At 48.5% G+C, this 20305-nt stretch overlaps 1 protein-coding gene across 1 annotated transcript in view; it reads left to right on the top strand.

Annotated features, from left to right (window-relative positions):
* CCT2 (chaperonin containing TCP1 subunit 2) overlaps positions 1–20305 on the top strand; it is a 190573-nt gene that overhangs the window by 12342 nt on the left and 157926 nt on the right. The window contains exons 2-3 of the mRNA XM_086918137.1: positions 3775–3849; positions 3936–4001. Of these exons, the coding sequence (XP_086774263.1) occupies positions 3775–3849; positions 3936–4001 (141 nt within the window). The remainder of the gene's footprint in view (positions 1–3774; positions 3850–3935; positions 4002–20305) is intronic.

Raw genomic sequence — 20305 nt, 5'->3', positions numbered from 1 at the left:
CCCATAGAATCAATGACAGAAATAGAAAATCTAACAAGTACATATGGACATTACTCGGGATATTCCTTAAATAAAGGCAAGACAATCTTGCTCTGTACAGATAATACGGTGTGTAAAGACTATAGGAGAGCTAATATAGCTACATACCTGGGCGTTAGCATATGTCCCGATGTTAAACTTATTCCAGAAATTAACTACGAGCCAATATTGAACCATATCAAGAAAGATTTGGACCGTGTAAACAACTTACAATCATTGGCAGGGGTAATTTCCTAAAAATTAATGTCCTCCCAAGAGCACTATACCTCTTTCAAGCGATTCCACTGACTCTCGAAGAGAATATTTTAAAAACTCTTGAATCTTTCATGTCCAAGTTCATGTGGCAGCAGGGCAAAATTAGGAGGTCCCTCAAACTTCTTTCACTCCCTCTAAATAGGGGAGGATTAGCGATCCCAAATATGCTATTCTACTTTTGGGCCTCATTTCGTCAACAAATGAGTCCGCTCCTATTCTCTATCCCCCCCTCAGATGACATAGAAGTCATAATGATTCCGTCAATCTACCAGCTAGCACTAGGGCAGAGAGCTAAGGGTCTTTTTTTGAGGCAAGTGGAAACAAACTACTATAAAAAGACTAAATTTAAAACGATCTAAAATGACAATATATGCAGATACCAACAATAAATAGATATACCCCTCTTTGGCACTGTAATCTATTTTCGGATCTTGGGTTTGATGTCATATCAAAAAAATGGAAATTGATAGGAATTAATACTATTTGGGACTTTTTGGCGAAAAACTACGAAACTACCTTTATAGATCTACAGACAAAATGTCAATTGTCGAACGCCGACTACATTAAATTTGTCCAAGTATATACCATACTTAAATCTAAAGCACCCTGTCTCTTCACGGTACCAATTGATATCATCGAGCTTATAGCCAGAAAAACAACCCGAATCGGCTCAATTTATGGCTGTCTTATGGCAAAACTCCAAGACGATTTAGAAAAAAACTGAAGTTACCTGGGCAGACAAACTCTCAAATCCTAATATTGATATTGATAGAACCGTTGTCATCTAGCCTTGAAGCTCAGATGTATAAAACTATCTACAATCTCTACTACACTCCGGCAAAGCTATTTGCCTGGGGTCTGAGAGAGAACGACCATTGTCCTAGATGCCTATTCGGCCCAGCAAAACTAATCCACATGTTTAGCGAATGTAGAGAATTAACTCTTGTTAAAAGAATGATATCCGATTTCTGGGATGAGGTGTTTGGTTACAAAGTTCCCGTCTCTCCTACATTATATGTGCTCGGATACGATAATTCACTTAATTTAAAACCAAACGAGGAAGCACTCCTATTTATCGGTACCGCTGTCTTTAGAATTATATTGGCCGCAAGGTGGAAAAACAAAGAGCCTCCAAGCTTTCAAATGTGGCTCGCACGTCTACTTGCGATTTTTAATCTCGAGAATGCTATTTATGCCACTAGAGGACCCAAAGCTGCTAATCGCGGAGAGGCGATATGGCTACCCCTAATAAAGTGGAAGAATGGGGGTTTATAATTGCTTAACTGTTATGGTTTTTCTTTCAATATATACTTTGAGTTTTATATTTTTTTCTTTTATCACCGGATTATCTCACAATTTGAAATTGTACTCTGTATTAAGACTGCTTTTCTGTTCTTTTCTTTTTTTTTTCTGGCTCTGAAAAAAAAATATAAAAAAAAAGAGAAATTTTTTCCCTGCTTAAAGAAGACCCTTTAACCTGTTGCCAGCTCTAAAAATATTTCGCGCTAGTGCGGAACGTTCCATTGAGCTAATGAGATTGGAACGTTCAGCGGACGTGCGCAGCACTAGCGAGGTAGTGCACGCGACGACCGCTGAACGTTCCCCGCACTTAAGGGGTTAAGGAAAAGATGGGTGACTTAAGTTGTATGTACAAGAGAAGTCAGACTTGAGGGTGAGAGTAATATCTTCTCTTGTGATGAGCAGTAAAATGATCTTGGGTGCATTATTTTGCACTAACTGGAGCATGCGAAAATGCTTGGCAGGAGCTTCCAGATAAATTGTTTGCCTGGTTTAGCTTTGATTGGATTAAAGCATTTGCCCGAGAGAGCAAGAACTGAGTGCTGCATAAGCAAAAATGTTCCTTATGCATTGGATATGGTGGTGGTTGACGTTAACCATATTGTCCACTCAAATGAAAAGTTATCTACAAAGTTTCATCTGAAAACTATCATGACAAAGTGCATTTCTCCTCTAATGAGCTAGTTCACCAGCTACCCATAGGTGGGCTCATGCGTTTGTGGTTATTAGTCTTGACATTTTAACCCTTTTGGTCAATCTGATGCTGTATGGGCTTGGCTCAGTCATCTTTCTCCAGCAGGACAGAAGACCCGATGTAGGGATGGGCTGGTACCCAGTCTCCATGCATGAATTGTTTTGGTCTTTCATTTGGCCACATTAATTGTTCAGGTGTTACTTGTGCCAGGCCGTAGGCTGACCTGCTGTAACTGGCTTGGTCCAGACCCAGTGAGCAACACCATGTCCTCCTTGCACCTTATGCTCGAGTGCAAATTCAAGCCGAAGAACTGCATTGGGCTTTACAAAGAATTCTGCATACAGGAAGGAGATCTATTAGGCAGCATAAAGGAGGTGGGGTCAGATACTGGAAGGAAAACTGCAGCATTGACTACAGCTAAACTGTGGAGCACCCCATAACTTTAGGGTTCCATTCATTCAGGGTGTAGCCGAGCCCCACCTCCCTATGTGCCTAAGCACTCCCCTGCACTTTTAATACTATTGTGGAGAACCAGAGAGGCTAGTCATGACATTGATTAACCATGGTGAACCAGTAGGCTGTTTCCCCACTGGGGTGCAGGTTGAAATAATTTAAACCCTACTACTATAATTGGCTAACGTCAACCTCTAAGTGTATCTGGGGACAGGAGCAATCCATGTTAAAAAGAACAATATCACCGTGGGAGTACCCCTATCACTCTAAGTAATCTGTTGCATTGTGGTGAAAAACATGCTAAAATCAGTTAGGACACCCACGACACAGGTCTCCGCTCTAAGAAAACACAGGGAGTCTGCTAGAATGAGGAGCAAGTTGCCACTTTATCACAGCATTTGGAGCTCACTAAAAAAAGAGGAGTGGCTCAAATGATGTTGAGCTGGTACAGAGCAATGTTTTTTCCAAACGTTATTTACATCTATAGGTTTCTATATTTGTGTCTCCATGTTAATATTGTTTATATTTTTGGACTTCCTTTTGTTGTCCACAGCATTTTACTTAACATACAATACAGACCGTCTTATGGGATTTATTTGTAGGGCATATTTTCAAAATGTTTTCAGTTATTGAGGAAGGTGAAATTTGGTGGATTCCCTTAATTGTTGAGGCCCACTTTTAGGTTTCTTCGTTTACCCACAGCTTGCCCCCACACTAATATGCCCGAGACATTTTGGCCAGAGCCACTTATGGATCGTGTCTTAACATGCTATACCATTTTTCTTCTATTGACTAACTTAATATGTAAAGTGAAGTGTGCCATGAGGCTTGGTGGCCGTACAGTAACATCTCTGCACTAAATAAATACATTAAAATGCTCAAATACATTTTATTTTTTTGGAAGGAAAGCTTTGTTTGGTTGCCTTTCTCACTCAGATTTCCTAGGTGAGCTTTGTCAGACCGATCAATGAAAATATCAATGTAGCTGTAGACCTAATCAACTAACCTGCACCACTGAAATCTATCTTTTCTAGGCCTCACTTTCACTTACACCAATGAACATTTTCAAAGCTGGCGCGGATGAAGAGCGGGCCGAGACAGCCCGTTTGGTAAGTATAGATGTTACATGGAGGATAGAAGTTAGAATTGTGGAGTGTTCAAATTCTTATTACTAAAAAAATCTACTTTATTGCAGTCTTCTTTCGTTGGTGCCATTGCGATTGGCGATTTAGTTAAGAGCACTCTAGGACCCAAAGGCATGGTAAGGACGTTTTATTTGTTTTTACTAAAAATACCTGGTTTAAACTTTCTTAAAATTTCAACTGAAAAGGAGTCATTTGTATTTTGTAAAATTTATTATTGGGTGTCTAGCTTGTGATTTTCCTTCATGGAGAATAGTGCGTCTTTATAGTGATCTAGTGACTGGTCAGGGGTGACTTTTTAGATTCTGCAAAGTCTAATTGTGTAGTTGTGTGACGTTTGTTTTAATCTCTGTAATTCTTGCATGCATATGTTTAATTAAATTACTTCTATGGTACTCAATTAGCTGTTATGTCATTTTCAGAGCTCTTAGATGAATCTGATCATTTATCAATTGTATTTTAAACCAAACCTGGTTGTAATGGGTGGGCTTAACTCCCATCCATAATGGTCAATGGACTTTAATAAGACAGATTAATTTACTGTTTGAGTTCGACCCCTACACCCACCCACTATACCGCAAAGGTACTTTGACATGACTTGGACTCTGCCTAGTTCAGTGTTATGGTCTGCATATAAATTGGACCTTTGCTCCAATATGCCCAATTGCAGCAAGTTTATAACATGACCATGACTGTGTAATCAACTTGCAATCAGTTAAGCCATCCCTTGCCTTTAGACCGTTTATTTAGAAGTGTTTTGTTTATTCGTGGTGTTCCAGACCAATCTGAGGATACCAAATAACGTTAATCCCATTTTAAGCTTGGAAGTGACTCAGGGGCTGATGATACTTTTGTTTACGTTAAGTGCACAGTTTGTCTCAATTATAGTGTTGGTGGACATAAACCCTAAATGGTTTAACTTTTGATTGCAAGTCAGTCCATAATGGTTATCTATTGAAAAGAGTTAATCACCAGTTCTTGAAAGACTTGAAGCTTCAACGTAGTCCTGTTTACACCAACCATGTAAAGTAATAACGATTTAAATAATGACCATGCTAAAGGCTTCTTTGAGATGTTTTCTCTAGATATTCTGAAGATTTAGGTATCCCAAAGTTCATCTCGTTGTCTTGGAAGAATTGTTGTGTGAACTGTTGTCTGGGAAACCATTCTCTCTCAATAATGTGGTTTATTGCTAGCCAGTAGTGAAGAGAGCCTTCTGTGGTTTGATGTTGAATTGATGGGAATGTAATCTGATTGTTTTTTCCAAGTAATAACAATTAGGAACTGCTGTACTCTATTGCATGAAATGTACACTGGGTTAGGGCTCTTTGATTTATGTGCTTGACTGGTGGGCCAGGACACGTGGAAGTAGTAGCACAGCCTTATCTCTGCTGTAGAAGGTTGTAGTCACCCTGATTTGGTAGGACATAAAGACAAGTAAGGGAAAATGTCAGTGCTGAAGTACCCTTTTCTTCAGGAACCCTTGGTCTGTCCCTCCTCAAGTTCCTAAGGACGCAGCTCATCCAGAAAAGGAGTCTTCGTTGCTTGTTGCACACAGTCCTGGGTCAAGTAACATTAGAATAATATGTTGGTTCAACAATGTGTCTTAGGTCTGTGGAGCGTTGCAATGTACCATTCAATCCAATGGCTACCCATTTTGTTTGGAACTGAGGTAATTGATTTCTATTATCTGAAACCCTGGTACTGTTCTTGACCCAGGGTTAGTCTAACCTCTCCACAAGAGTGTATGATTTGCAGGGAGAGAAATGGTTGAAAAGCTTCCATGTATTTATACCAAGGGGTCATTTGGCAACCTGAATAATCTGCATGTTTGTAGGAAAGTACCACTTTTTGCATGGTGACACCCCCCGCCCCCACACCTTTTTGCCTGACATCTGATGCATTTTGATTTGATGTGCCCTGGGCCCCTACCAATCAGGCTCCCGGGGCCTGTGTTCTTTCTTAAAACTGTACCTTTGTACCTAAAATTGGCACATCTCAGGCCAGGTAAGCCCCTTGTAAAAGGTACCAAGGGCACTTTGACCTGGTTAGGTCAGCTGCACCTATTGTGCCACTCTTAGGGACCCTGCATCCTAACACACGCACACTGCCATTGCATGCTGCATGTTTTTTGTGCAGAGAAAAGTGAAGAGTCGGCATGGCACATTTCCCTGTGTGCCATGCCTGCAATCCACTGTCTGTGACCTAGGTAAGTCACTCTCTGGTACGTAGCTCTAGCCCCCAGGCGAGGATGTGATACAGGAGCACTGCACCCCTACAATGTCTAAGTCCATTCGTAGACATTGTAAGTGCAGTAAAGCCATAAGAAATTTTTGTCTGGTAGTTGGTCATTATGAGCTCCACAGCTCCATAATGGCTTTACTGAAAACTGGGAAGTTTGGTAGCAAACATCTCGGCACAATTCCCACACTGATGCCAGTGTGGAATTTAATGTAAAATGCACTTGGAGGGCATTTTGTAGATGCCCCCTGAAAAACTACCAGCCCTGGTGTGGTTTCTAAATGGCTGCCCAACATTTGCCACCACCAGACAGGTTTCTGGACTCCTGGGTAGAGGGCCTCAGCTCTGTGTCCAGAAGCAAAGCCCATCTTGGGCGGAGGTGTCATGCCTCCCCCCCCCCATCTCCCCTTCCCCTCCCCCCCAGGGTGTGTAGTCCTGCTACCTTTGTAAGTTGTACCTACATTTTGCTGCCCCAGCAATTGGCTCCCACTGGTTCTGACCCGTTCTTTGAGCAGAAAAATCTGCAGGAAAACCAAGTTAGGAAGAGAGTTGTACCCACCTTTGCCAATCCCACCCTTCAGGTTAGGGAGGCGAGGTGAAGCACACATCTGTCACCTCCATCTTGAATATAAGGACACCCAGTGAACAAAGGAGTAATTCCGGATATGGATTACTGCTTAATGTGGGGGAAAAAAGAAACTATTCCTTTAAGAAGAACCCTCTTCCACCAACTTAGTTGGTGGCATGTGTCATCAACGGGTACCTCCCGGGTGTGCTTCAACACCTGAGTTACGGCGGAGCAGGTTTTCTTTAGACAGTGCAAAGTGAGTGACAAGTGACTGTGATTAAAACTGCCTCTGACTCCTTGAAATGTATTGGTGGGGTCATAGGCAAGATTTAAAACAAAGCAAGGGGATGCTCTCTGTGACTTAGTTGGTCATAAACATCCGTGGTAAGGGCGTGATTAGCTCTACATGTTTTACCCTTTCATTGCTTAATAGCAAGGCTTTCTTCAGGATCAGTGGAAAGAGAAGTGCACTCGCTAAGGTGCACTCCTTCAGTGAAAGATGAACCTCAAACTTACGGTTCTGCTACCAACGACTTGTTCTGGAAGAAAAAACACATTAGGTTCAAGATCCTACAATCAGGAAAATCATGCATCTAAAAGCAGTAATATGATCATCAGGTTCATCAGGTGTAATAAATCAAGATCCACATGCCTGGATCTGCACTCTTTTATTTCACCCGTGCCGCCTAATGTGCGCTGTGGACAAGCATGTATTAAGGTGGCCATCAATAGTTTGCCATCATGCGCATGCTTTCAACCACACTTGTGACACTAGATGTGTGGTCTATTAATAGGGAAATTCACATGCGATTTGCCGATATTACCCTGTCAAGGGAGAAAGGCAGAACACTGCGGGCCCTCCAGCTTGCCAAATTTAAGGAGACAATGTGATTGTTCAATTAAAATTGTGGGTAAAATCACAATTAAAAACTCAATCTCATGTCGGACTGAAAAGTACGACAGAACAAGGCAGAGAAAAAAAACTATTTGTATCTTACGTTCGATTGCAAGTGTGCGATACCCCATGGATCCTGGCGGGGGCGTTGCCTATAGTCGAACCCTGTAAGTGAGCAAGTTGAAATTCATCAGAAAAGCCAATGCTTGTAAGTCGTCTGGCTTTCTGTTGGGCAAGTGCCCTACTCACTTAATCAAGGTCAGCTCCCGCATCTGGCGCCTACTTCAGTCCCGGCCCTGGATCCCGAGGATAGCTTGTCTGCCGGACAGACCGTGTTACATGTGCTGGTCTCTGAGGCTGCTTCCGTGTGTCATCCCGCTGAGCGTGATGTCGGCACGCGTGCCTACTTCCCGGTAAAGTTAACCCATACTTGCCCGACATGGCTCGTGGCAAGCATTATTGAGACCGTGAATTCTGAAATTATCGTGTTAGCTGAGGTCAAAGTAGCCAATCGTTTTGTAACAATGGTATTACCGTGTGGTGTTAAGAAAAACTCAGTTAGAAATGTTATACATTCCCAACGTAACGAGAACCACTTTGTATATAGCTAGCAAGCAATGTAGATAACATTGAGCAGTGTGCTAGCCATTGTTCTGCATTATCCGGGCGGCTATCTCCCAGTATTGAAGCATACCATTAATCCAGCTTTCAGAAGGGATAGCATACAATATACATAACATTGTGCTAGGCGTTGATCTGCGTCATCTGGGTGGATGTCCCCCGGTATTTAAACATGCCGTGAATCCAGCTGACATAAGAGACCGATGATGTGTGCAGACTCAGGGTTTTATTTAATTACTAACACAACCCCGCTTGAGTAAGGGGGATGTCCTTAGTGTGGGTAGACTCTATACCATGGAACCCATTACACCTCTGATAGTTTAAATACAACCACCCCCATTTCTTCGCTAGAATGTTGGACGTAGTATGACTCTGCTCTGTTGGATATGGAGTCAGATGTACGTGGTCATCCTAAGGCAGTATCATCTCTGGTTCAGTGTGTTCCACGGAATTTTGTCATTGAGGCCCTGTTTGCAGGTAGAAGTCTGTATACCCATCTGTTTCTTTTTCTAATAGGACTGTGTGTGTGTTCCCTGTTTGTATTTGCTCAATGATTGACCAACTAAAGTCATTAGTTGTATGGCCTGTTTGTATAATGTTTTCCCATTTTAGTTGTTTCACTTACACTTGATGTTACTACGGTGTTCGCAGATACGTTGTTTCACTTTTCTGCTGTTCATCCCTACGTACCTTAAGCCACAGGGGCACATTATTAGGTAAACTACATTGGCAGAGTTGCAGTTATCTGGGCAAATAAAACCATGAGTCTGCACACATCATTGGTCCCTTATGTCAGCTAGATTCATGGTATGTTTAAATACCGGGGGCCATCCGCCCGGATAACGCAGATCCACGGTTAGCACAATGTTCTGTATATTGCATGCTATCCCTTGTGACAGCTGGATTAATGGTATGCTTCAATACCGGGAGATATCCGCCTGTATATCGCAGCACAATGGCTAGCACATTGCTTGCAACAAGCCATTTCGGGCAAGTGGGCGTTAACTTTACAGGGAAGTAGGCATACGTGCTGACGTCATCCAGCTCAGCGGGATGATTCACACGGACGCAGCCATAGAGACGGGCACCTTTAACATGGCCGACCTGGGAGAGAAGCTATCCTCTGGATCCTGGACAGGGACTGAAGTAGGTGCCAGATGCAGGAGCTGACCTTGAGTGAGTAGGGCACTTGCCCAACAGAATGCCAGACTATTAACGAGCATTGGTCTTTCTGATTATTTTCAACTAGCTCACTTTCAGAGTTTGACCATAGGCAACGCCCCTGCTAGGATCCATAGTCCCACTTGCGATCGACGTAAGACACAAATAGTTTCTTTTCTCCGCCTTGTTCTGTTGACTTTTCAGTCTGACAAGAGATTGAATTTTTAATTGGGATTTTTAACCACAATTTTAATTGAACGATCACATTGCCTCCTTAAATTTGGCAAGCTGGAGAGCCCGCAGTGTTCGTCCTTTCTTTTAATAGGGTAGTTTCGGCAAATAGCATGTGAATTTTCCTAATAGACCACACACGTAGTGTCACAAGTGTGGTTGAAAGCATGAGCATGATGGCAAACTATTGATGGCCACCTTAATACATTGATGTCCACAACGCGCATTAGGCGGCAGGGGTGAAATAAACGAGTGCTGATCCAGGCATGTGGATCTTAATCTATTACACCGGAATTTTTTTTTTTTTTTTTAAAGTAATTTTTATTGTAGTCACACATAGCTCAGGCCAAAGCTCATACATGTATTGTATTAATCAGGGCGCTGCTGCTTACCATTTCTTGCCCCATCATACACAGCCTGTAAGCCCACAACCCGGGGGTCGGGCGGCAATAGGTTCCCAGCCCCTCCATGCCAGATGCCAATGTTGCAAGGGTACCATTCCATAGAAGTGTGTGCATGACTACTTTTTGTTCCTCACCTAACTGGTGTAAATGCCCCCCCCCCCCCCCAACAAAAGAAACTCCTCTACACCCCCCCCCCCCCTCCAACCATCTGCCCGAGGGTCTCCAGCAATGTCCGTTCATGTCCGCCTAGGGTATGTTCCCTGGTCTCCAATAGCCAATGATTATGTGTCGGTCACTTAGCTTATCCTGCCTTCCCTGCCCGTGCTGAGGGTCTCTTCCTTCTCTTCCACCCCACTATCTCTGAGGGCCTGTACCATCACCTCCCAAGCTGTTGCTGCCTCAAGCGCCCCTGGTTTAGGAGTCCTGCGCGCCAGCTGGTACCTGTGTGTGCTGTTGCAGGTGGGTGTGTGTGTGTGTGTGTGTGTGTGTGTGTGTGTGTGTGTGTGGGGAGGGCTGTGTGTGTATGTGTGGGGGCGGGGGGGCTGTGTGCGTGTGGGGGGGGCTGTGTGTGTGGGGGGAGGCTGTGTGTGTGGGGGGAGGCTGTGTGTGTGGGGGGAGGCTGTGTGTGTGTGGGGGGGGCTGTGTGTGTGTGTGGGGGGGCTGTGTGTGTGGGGGGGCTGTGTGTGTGTGTGGGGGGCTGTGTGTGTGTGTGGGGGGCTGTGTGTGTGTGTGGGGGGCTGTGTGTGTGTGGGGGGCTGTGTGTGTGTGGGGGGGGCTGTGTGTGTGTGGGGGGGGCTGTGTGTGTGTGGGGGGGGCTGTGTGTGTGTGGGGGGGGCTGTGTGTGTGTGGGGGGGGCTGTGTGTGTGTGGGGGGGCGGTGTGTGTATGTGTGGGGAGGCGGTGTGTGTATGTGTGGGGAGGCTGTGTGTGTGTGGGGGGCTGTGTGTGTGTGTGTGTGGGGGCTGTGTGTGTGTGTGTGGGGGGGCTGTGTGTGTGTGTGGGGGGGGGCTGTGTGTGTGTGGGGGGGCTGTGTGTGTGTGGGGGGGCTGTGTGTGTGTGGGGGGCTGTGTGTGTGTGTGGTGGGGGGGCTGTGTGTGTGTGTGGTGGGGGGGGCTGTGTGTGTGTGTGGTGGGGGGGGCTGTGTGTGTGTGTGGTGGGGGGGCTGTGTGTGTGTGTGGTGGGGGGGGCTGTGTGTGAGTGGGGGGGGCTGTGTGTGAGTGGGGGGGGCTGTGTGTGTGTGGGGGGGGGCTGTGTGTGTGTGGGTGGGGGGGCTGTGTGTGTGTGGGGGGGGCTGTGTGTGTGTGTGTGTGTGTGGGGGGGGGCTGTGTGTGTGTGTGTGTGGGGGGGGGGGCTGTGTGTGTGTGTGGGGGGGCTGTGTGTGTGGGGGGGGGCTGTGTGTGTGTGGGGGGGGGGCTGTGTGTGTGGGGGGGGGCTGTGTGTGTGGGGGGGGGGGGGCTGTGTGTGTGTGGGGGGGGCTGTGTGTGTGTGGGGGGGGCTGTGTGTGTGGGGGGGCTGTGTGTGTGGGGGGGCTGTGTGTGTGGGGGGGGCTGTGTGTGTGTGGGGGGGGCTGTGTGTGTGGGGGGGGGCTGTGTGTGGGGGGGGCTGTGTGTGTGTGTGGGGGGGGCTGTGTGTGTGTGTGTGGGGGGCTGTGTGTGTGTGTGGCGGGGCTGTGTGTGTGGGGGGGGCTGTGTGTGTATGTGTGGGGGGGGGCTGTGTGTGTATGTGTGGGGGGGGCTGTGTGTGTATGTGTAGGGGGGGGGCTGTGTGTGTATGTGTGGGGGGGCTGTGTGTGTATGTGTGGGGGGGCTGTGTGTGTGGGGGGGCTGTGTGTGTGGGGGGGCTGTGTGTGTGGGGGGGCTGTGTGTGTGGGGGGGCTGTGTGTGTGGGGGGGCTGTGTGTGTGGGGGGGCTGTGTGTGTGGGGGGGCTGTGTGTGTGGGGGGGCTGTGTGTGTATGTGTGGGGGGGGGGCTGTGTGTGTGTGTTGGGGGGGGCTGTGTGTGTATGTGGGGGGGGCTGTGTGTGTGTGGGGGGGGCTGTGTATGTGGGGGGGCTGTGTGTGTGGGGGGGGCTGTGTGTGTGGGGGGGGCTGTGTGTGTATGTGGGGGGGCTGTGTGTGTATGTGTGGGGGGGCTGTGTGTGTGTGTGGGGGGGCTGTGTGTGTGTGTGGGGGGGCTGTGTGGGGGGCTGTGGGTGTGGGGGGGCTGTGTGTGGGGGGGGTCCTCTCTGTGTGTGTGTGTGTGTGTGGGGGGCTGTGTGGGGGGCTGTGGGTGTGGGGGGGCTGTGTGTGGGGGGCTCCTCTCTGTGTGTGTGTGTGTGTGTGTGTGGGGGGGGGCTCCTCTGTGTGTGTGTGTGTGTGTGTGGGGGGGGGGCTCCTCTGTGTGTGTGTGTGTGTGTGTGTGTGTGGGGGCTGTGTGTGGGGGGGGGGGCTGTGTCTGTGTGGGGGGGGGCTGTGTCTGTGTGTGTGGGGGGGCTGTGTCTGTGTGTGTGGGGGGGGGGGTGTGTGTGTGTGGGGGGGGGGCTCCTCTGTGTGTGTGTGTGGGGGGGGGGCTCCTCTGTGTGTGTGTGTGTGGGGGGGCTGTGTCTGTGTGTGGGGGGGCTGTGTCTGTGTGTGGGGGGGGCTGTGTCTGTGTGTGGGGGGGGCTGTGTCTGTGTGTGGGGGGGGCTGTGTCTGTGTGTGGGGGGGGCTGTGTCTGTGTGTGGGGGGGGCTGTGTCTGTGTGTGTGTGTGGGGGGGGCTGTGTGTGTGTGTGTGGGGGGGGGGCTGTGTGTGTGTGTGTGGGGGGGGGGGGGCTGTGTGTGTGGGGGGGCCTGTGTGTGTGGGGGGGGCCTGTGTGTGTGTGGGGGGGGGGCTGTGTGTGTGTGGGGGGGGGGCTGTGTGTGTGGGGGGGGGGGCTGTGTGTGTGTGGGGGGGCTGTGTGTGTGTGGGGGGGCTGTGTTTGTGGGGGGGGCTGTGTGTGTGTGGGGGGGCTGTGTGTGTGTGGGGGGGCTGTGTGTGTGTGGGGGGGCTGTGTGTGTGGGGGGACTGTGTGGGGGGGCTGTGTGTGTGGGGGGGCTGTGTGTTGGGGGGGCTGTGTGTGGGGGGGGCTGTGTGTGTGGGGGGGCTGTGTGTGTGGGGGGGGCTCCTTTGTGTGTGTGGGGGGCTCCTTTGTGTGTGTGGGGGGCTCCTCTGTGTGTGTGTGGGGGGGGGGCTCCTCTGTGTGTGTGTGTGGGGGGGGCTCCTCTGTGTGTGTGTGTGGGGGGGCTCCTCTGTGTGTGTGTGTGTGGGGGGGGGGGCTCCTCTGTGTGTGTGTTTGTGTGTGTGTGTGGGGCAGCTCTGTGTGTGGGGCAGCTCTGTGTGTGTGTGTGTGGGGCAGCTCTGTGTGTGTGGGGCAGCTCTGTGTGTGTGTGTGGGGCAGCTCTGTGTGTGTGTGTGTGGGGCAGCTCTGTGTGTGTGTGTGGGGCAGCTCTGTGTGTGTGTGTGTGGGGCAGCTCTGTGTGTGTGTGTGTGTGTGTGTGGGGAAGCTCTGTGTGTGTGTGTGTGTGGGGCAGCTCTGTGTGTGTGTGTGTGTGTGGGGAAGCTCTGTGTGTGTGTGTGGGGGGCTCTGTGTGTGTGTGTGTGGGGGGGGCTCTGTGTGTGTGGGTGTTAGTGCAATAGGTCATGCATTTGCGAGCGATTAAGCTATTGGCATTGTAAATGACAATGCCATTTATTTATAATTTTAAAAGTCATGAGCAATGCCAATAGCTCTACCTTTATTAATGCAGAGACCATTGAATTGTAAATGCTTGTTTAATGTCTTGCAAAGCATCATCAATATGCTTGCCAAACAGCATATCTCCATCGAAGGGCAGATCCAGAATTTTATTCTGCACCTTCAGGCAAAACCAGGTACATCTCAGCCAACCTTGACGCCTCGGGACCGCTGAACCTGCCAAGGCACGAAAAGCTGTTGTAGCAATGTCCATTGCACAATCTATAATCTCGAATGAAGACCATTCACCTTATTCCAGGATCTTTCTCTCTTCCCCTTTGGCTCTCACTGGAAGATGATCAATGAAAGGAGAGAGATCGCACCACATTTGGTGATCATATCGTCCCAAAATTGCTAGTGCGTTCGAGGCCCTGACAAGGAGGCTGGACATAGAGGAAAACCTCCTGCCTACATTGTCTCTGTGCCTGCCCTCTGTCTGGCGGTGCAGTCAGGGGTGCCGTCGGCTTTCTTGATTTTCTTTGGGTCGCCTGAGTAATAACAGAGTCCTGTCTAGGTTGACCAATAAGACAGGCTGGACTGTCCTCCGGTGCCTTATATTTTTTCTGCAGACGCGGTAGAACCGGAGTTACAGTAGTTGGAGACTGCATCACCTTCTTGCCTTCATTCCAAACATGCTCTACTATGGGAATGGAACAAATCGATTTCTTGAAAGGTTCTTTAAAATCATAGAGGAAATAGTCTGATTGTACCACGGGAACAGAAAGGCCAAATCTTTTAGATGCTCTTTCCATTAGATTAAGGAACCCCCCCCCCACCCCCACCCCATGTCGGCTGGAGGCAAATGCACAAGGTCCGAGGATGGTGAAGCCGGATCTGGTATAACATCGTCCTATTCTGCGTCAGGATTTTGGATATGTTCCACATTCTGGTCCTCATCAGATTAATCCTAATCATCATCTGGCACTGTAACTACATCATGCCCTTCTGTCACAGGCGGTTCTCCCTGACAGAAGTTAAAAAAAAAAATTTGTTTTATATCCGTCGATACTGTCGTTGACAGTTGTAGACGATGTAGACCTCGTCGACGGTGTTGTCTACACTGCCATCGTCGTCGACGGTGTCGTCTACACTGCCATCGTCGTCGACGGTGTCGTCTACACTGCCATCGTCGTCGACTGTGTCGTCTACACTGCCATCGTCGTGAGGGTCATTCCCCTAAACGCCTCCCTTTTACAGCAGGTAGCACAAGCTCTAAAAAGGCCTTTTTTTCCATGTCTGCTGATGAAAAAAGGGGAAAACAGCATCCTGAAAAGAATACAGTTGAAATCCAAAAGTTGAAGAGAAATATGAGCTGAGCTCAGTGGAGACTCCCTTAGCACAACGTGCAGTAGAAAATCTGAGGCTCTCTCGTGGGTTCTATGGAGTGAGGCTAATCTGATTGGTTGTTGCAAAATGTTGGTCTCTTTTACAAAAAGAGGTAGATATGCTACAAAATGAGATGAGGCCTAGGCCTTTCTTTCTCTTTTGTACATGCATCTCCGCTTGTCAACCACTCAGAAATTGATTTTTAAAACGTGTAAAATTTTTATCTTGTGAAAATTCCTTGGGGGTTCCTAATTACTTTATTAGGTAGCGGGAATTGAAGTTAGGCACACTGACACCTTTCACGCTCGACCTTCTTTTCTCCTGCCTCGCCTAGCTGCTTGTTTGTGTCAAAGGCGGCGGCGGGCGCCATCTTGGGTGTGGGCTCGGGCTGCGCTCCAGTCGCGCCGGCCTCCCGCCCTCCCTGACTATTTAATCAGGAAGCACTCGTCGCTCGCTGCCTTCAGAGCTCTCCCTAGTCGGGAGTACTAGGGCTGCGAGCAAACTTTGTTCTGCCAGCATCTCCGCTTGTCAACCACTCGGAAATTGATTTTTAAAACGTGTAAAATTTTTATCTTGTGAAAATTCCTTGGGGGTTTCTAATTACTTTATTAGGTAGCGGGAATTGAAGTTAGGCACACTGACACCTTTCACGCTCGACCTTCTTTTCTCCTGCCTCGCCTAGCTGCTTGCTTGTGTCAAAGGCGGCGGCGGGCGCCATCTTGGGTGTGGGCTCGGGCTGCGCTCCAGTCGCGCCGGCCTCCCACCCTCCTCACGCCCCATATATTGGAACCATGCCCAGACGGCGCAGCGGGCGCGCGCCGAAGCCGCGCCAAAGCCAAGCCCGTCTGCGTCCGTCCGCGGCCGGTCCCGGCCCAGGGCCACAACCCCTGGTTCCCGACTGCTGTACTCTCCCCGGCACCTACTAGAGCTAAATCCCGGTAAGCCATGTCAGGCCTGTACTACTGCTGTCCTGTCCGCTGTGATACCCACTCGCCCTTTCATATGTCCAGGCTGCAACTATCAATGTACCACAACCTGTCTCTCAGCCCACTCTGATCTTATCCGTGGCACACCATTTGTTAGAGAGACTATAACCCCACATGGTTGTCGAGCTGCGCTTATCAATGCGCGCTCGCTCCCATGTCACAGCTTCTACATTAATGAGCTTATAGTCACCCATGACTTAGATCTACTATTTGTTACCGAGACTTGGGCAGATGCCGGGTCAGGCCCGGATTTCTGCAACGCTACACCAGCTGGATATAGCGTCGCTAGACATGACAGGCCTATAGGACGAGGTGGGGGCCTTGCCATTATCTACAAGGACAAATATCGCACCACACTCGATCCCATAAACTCGGTTAACTGTGAATCAGCAGTTTTTTCCATCAGTATTAACCCAAAATGGGCACTAAAGGGTATAATACTTTATCGACCCCCTGGCCCCCGTAATTCTTTTCTCTCTACCCTCTCTGACCTGAGTGACAATGTCATCTGCTCTGATAAATTTACCATATTGGGAGATTTTAACTTTTATTTGGAAGATCAGGACAACCCAGACACTGCCCAACTCATGACTGATTTTGCCAATCTTGGACTACACCAACTAGTCAAGGGTCCTACTCATCAAGCCGGACACTCCTTGGACGGGCTATTTACTAATGATCCTGATATTACTGTATCAGATACTATTCCAATTTCATGGTCAGACCATAGGGCTATTATCTTTCAATTAGATACACGACTCTCCACCTTTCCGCACCCCAGACCTCGCACCAAGATAGGTGCCCGGGCCTGGAAAACTGCAGATCTCCCTCAGATGCTGCATTCTTTGGCCTCCTCCTGTCCTCAGGGAGGAAATAGCTTATCACCATCAGCTTCAGAGTTCCAGGACTGGATCAGAAGTGCCGCTGATTTAGTGGCCCCAGAGAAATTTATGCAACCAAATAGAGTATCTCCTTCAGCCCCCTGGTATAATGAAGATCTCCGCCTACATCGTCAACATTGTAGGAATTTAGAAAGGCGCTGGAGGAAAGCTTACTGTGACACAGCTAGACAAACTTATAAAGATGCTCTTACGATCTATAAAAAGGCGATCCTGGCCCGAAAAACAGTCTTTTACTCAGCACAAATTGAGACTGCTGCCAACTCTGCCAGAGAACTTTTCGCCGTTGTCACCACCCTGTCCACCCCCTCCACTGGACCTGGAGTGGAGCCCTCACAGACTTTTTGCAATGAAATGGCCATCTTTTTCACTACTAAGGTTGCAGATATCTACGCTTCATTTGGAAACGATATCAGAGCTGAACATAGAGGTGACAGCAGGAAAGAAATACTGTCACACCCTAATCCCAACTCCTTCTCCTGTTTCTCACCTGTCTCACATCAGGATGTGATCAAAATCATTTCCACCATTAAATCAGGCTCTCCTTTGGACCCCTGTCCCCCGTCCGTGATGCAGAAACTTACAGAAGTGATCTCACTCCCATTGATGGAAATCTGCAATAACATATTCCTAACAGGCCAATTCCCCAGTATATGGAAGAAGGCTGTTATTAAACCCCTCCTAAAAAAACCGTCCTTAGATCCTACTGCTGTCGCAAGTTATAGACCTATTGCGTGCCTGCCCTTTCCTGCCAAAGTATGCGAATACCTGATGAATCAGCAGCTCTCAGAGTTCGTCGAGACTCACCAACTTCTCGACGAAACGCAGTTTGGATTCAGGAGAGGGCATGGAACAGAGACTGCCTTAATAAAGGCCTCTGATGAGATCAGGACGATTATGGATCAGGGAGGGGCGGCTGTCCTTATCCTTCTGGATTTGTCAGCAGCCTTTGACACGGTCGACCATGTCACTCTTGTCGACCGTGTCACAACCCTGGGTATAAATGGTCGGGCTAAGGATCTTATTTCATCCTTCCTGGCAAACCGTACCCAGACAGTAAGGCTTGGAGACTATTACTCTCCCATCTCTGCACTCCCTTGTGGAGTCCCACAAGGCTCCTCGCTAAGCCCCATGCTCTTTAACATCTATGTAGCGGACTTAGCGAGGATAATAAAGGCCTATGGGATACAGTTAACATCGTATGCAGATGATACCCAGCTGGTGCTGGGTATCCATAAGGATGGCCTTACTGTAGCAGCCAACTTCCAGAAAGCTATGCTCGAGGTCAGTACCTGGATGGCCTTGAACTGCCTCAGGCTTAACTCGGACAAGACCGAGATCATGACCTTCGGAAAACTCTCCCCTGAATGGTCTCTCGGTTGGTGGCCAGATAAGCTCGGCCATCCACCTGTCCCAGTGGAAAAAGCCAGAAACCTGGGAGTGACTTTCGACAACAAGCTGGTCTTTGACCACCATGTTAATAAGGTTGTGTCATCTTCATTTTACATCTTGAAAAAGATTAAGAAGCTGCTACCTTATCTCCCTCCGTCAGCTGGGAAGACTCTGGTTTCTACCTTAGTCTTCTCAAAAATAGACTACGGGAACGCTCTCTTCCTCCACACTCAGAAGCGTGTCATCTTGAAGCTGCAATCTATTCAGAACGCGGCTGCCAGGATTCTTCTTAATATCCCTCGCCGCAAATCTACCACCTCTACTATTCGCCAGCTTCACTGGCTCAGAGTTGAGAGCCGTGTCAAATTTAAGGCCCTCTGTATTGCCTATAAGGCCATACATGGCACAGGACCCAGATTCTTGATCGAAGCCTTTCAGCTCTATACCCCCAGAAGGCACCTTAGATCGGCCAATACCAGTCTTCTGCCGGTGCCACGTACAAGATCAGTTACCTGGGGTGATAGGCGCTTTCTTGTGGCCACCCCAAAACTTTGGAACCTTCTGCCAACTGCCATAAAAGCCGCTCCTAATCTGATTAGCTTCCGTAGGCTTCTGAAAACATGGTTGTTTAACCAGTGAGAAGACGGTAGGATGATGAACTCTTGTTGCTCCACAGCGCCGAGACACCTTCGGGTATTTGTCGCGCTATAAAAGTTGCGTAAATAAATAAAATAAATAAATACTGCTATGGTATTTTCTATTTACTGAGGCTCCCAGGCTGACGACAGGAAATGATACAAAGCATGGGAATCTATGAAAGTTCCAATACTGGGGCAAGAAAGCCTTGCTATTAAGCAATGAAAGCCTGAAACCTGTAAACCTAATCATGACCTTACCACAGCTGTTTATGAACAATTAAGTCCCCCCTCGCTTGGTTTCAAATCTTTTCCTATGACTCCACCAATACACGGCAAGGCGTCATAGAGGCATTTTTAATCACTATCACTTGTCGCACACTTTGCACTGTCCGAACTGTAAGTCGGGCATCGAAGAACACCCGGGAGGTACTCGCCCCTTGGGTGGGAACCAAATGAGGAAGCATGCGACCAATTAGATTGGTGGGTGAGGGTTCTTCTTAAAGGGATTTTTTTTTCTTTTTCCAGCCCCACATTAGGCAGTAATCTATATCCGGAATGATTCCTTCTTTGTTAATTGTGTTAATCTTAAAGGGACTAGGAGTAGTTCCGTCATACCCTTTCTCTCCTAGTGTGTTTTGATCTGGGGGGGGGGGGCCCAGCCAATTAGGGAGAGGCTCATGCCCTCTCCTGCTAAAGGGTGGCATAATAGGTGGTGTATTCCCCAGGGGAGGGACCTATTGACCCAACCTGCACACCCCTGTAATGCCCTGACATTTAGTGTTTAGGGGCGACCCTGAACTTTGACTCAGATTTGAGGAGGAAAGAAGGACTGAAGAGCCGTGCTGACCCAGGAAGAAGAGCACACTTACTGCTTTGGCCCTAGCCCTACCGGCCTGTCCCCTCTCCGACCAGCCTGCAGCGGAAACCCAGGCGTGTCCAGCAGCCCAGAGCACCTGCACATAACTTAAAGACTCTGTCTCCCGTGAGCACCGGATTTGCTCAACTAAGACTCCAACGCAGAACCCTGACCCATGCAACTCTACAATTCAATACCACTCTGCACCTGACGGCCCAACACCAAAAGGTCTCCCCACCAATCCTGACCTGGGATGTGGTGATCCCCCTGACCTTCAAGCTGATACCTGGAACATCAACCTGAAGGGTCCTCCCTACTGGAAGCTGGTAAAAAGACCCGAAGTCAAGACGCACCGGACGCCCCACAGCCTTGTGTGGCACAACCAACGGTGTCAAGGCAACCCCCAAGAATCCAACTTGCCTCTCATGATGGTGGCCGCCTCCAGGAAGCCTTATTGTCAGAGTATACAGACTTTT

Source organism: Lissotriton vulgaris, chromosome 1_1 (assembly GCF_964263255.1).
Source record: "Lissotriton vulgaris chromosome 1_1, aLisVul1.2, whole genome shotgun sequence".
NCBI classification, from domain to species: domain Eukaryota; kingdom Metazoa; phylum Chordata; class Amphibia; order Caudata; family Salamandridae; genus Lissotriton; species Lissotriton vulgaris.
The sequence above is the reverse complement of the archived record's forward strand: the minus strand, read 5'-3'. Positions and strand labels throughout refer to the sequence as shown.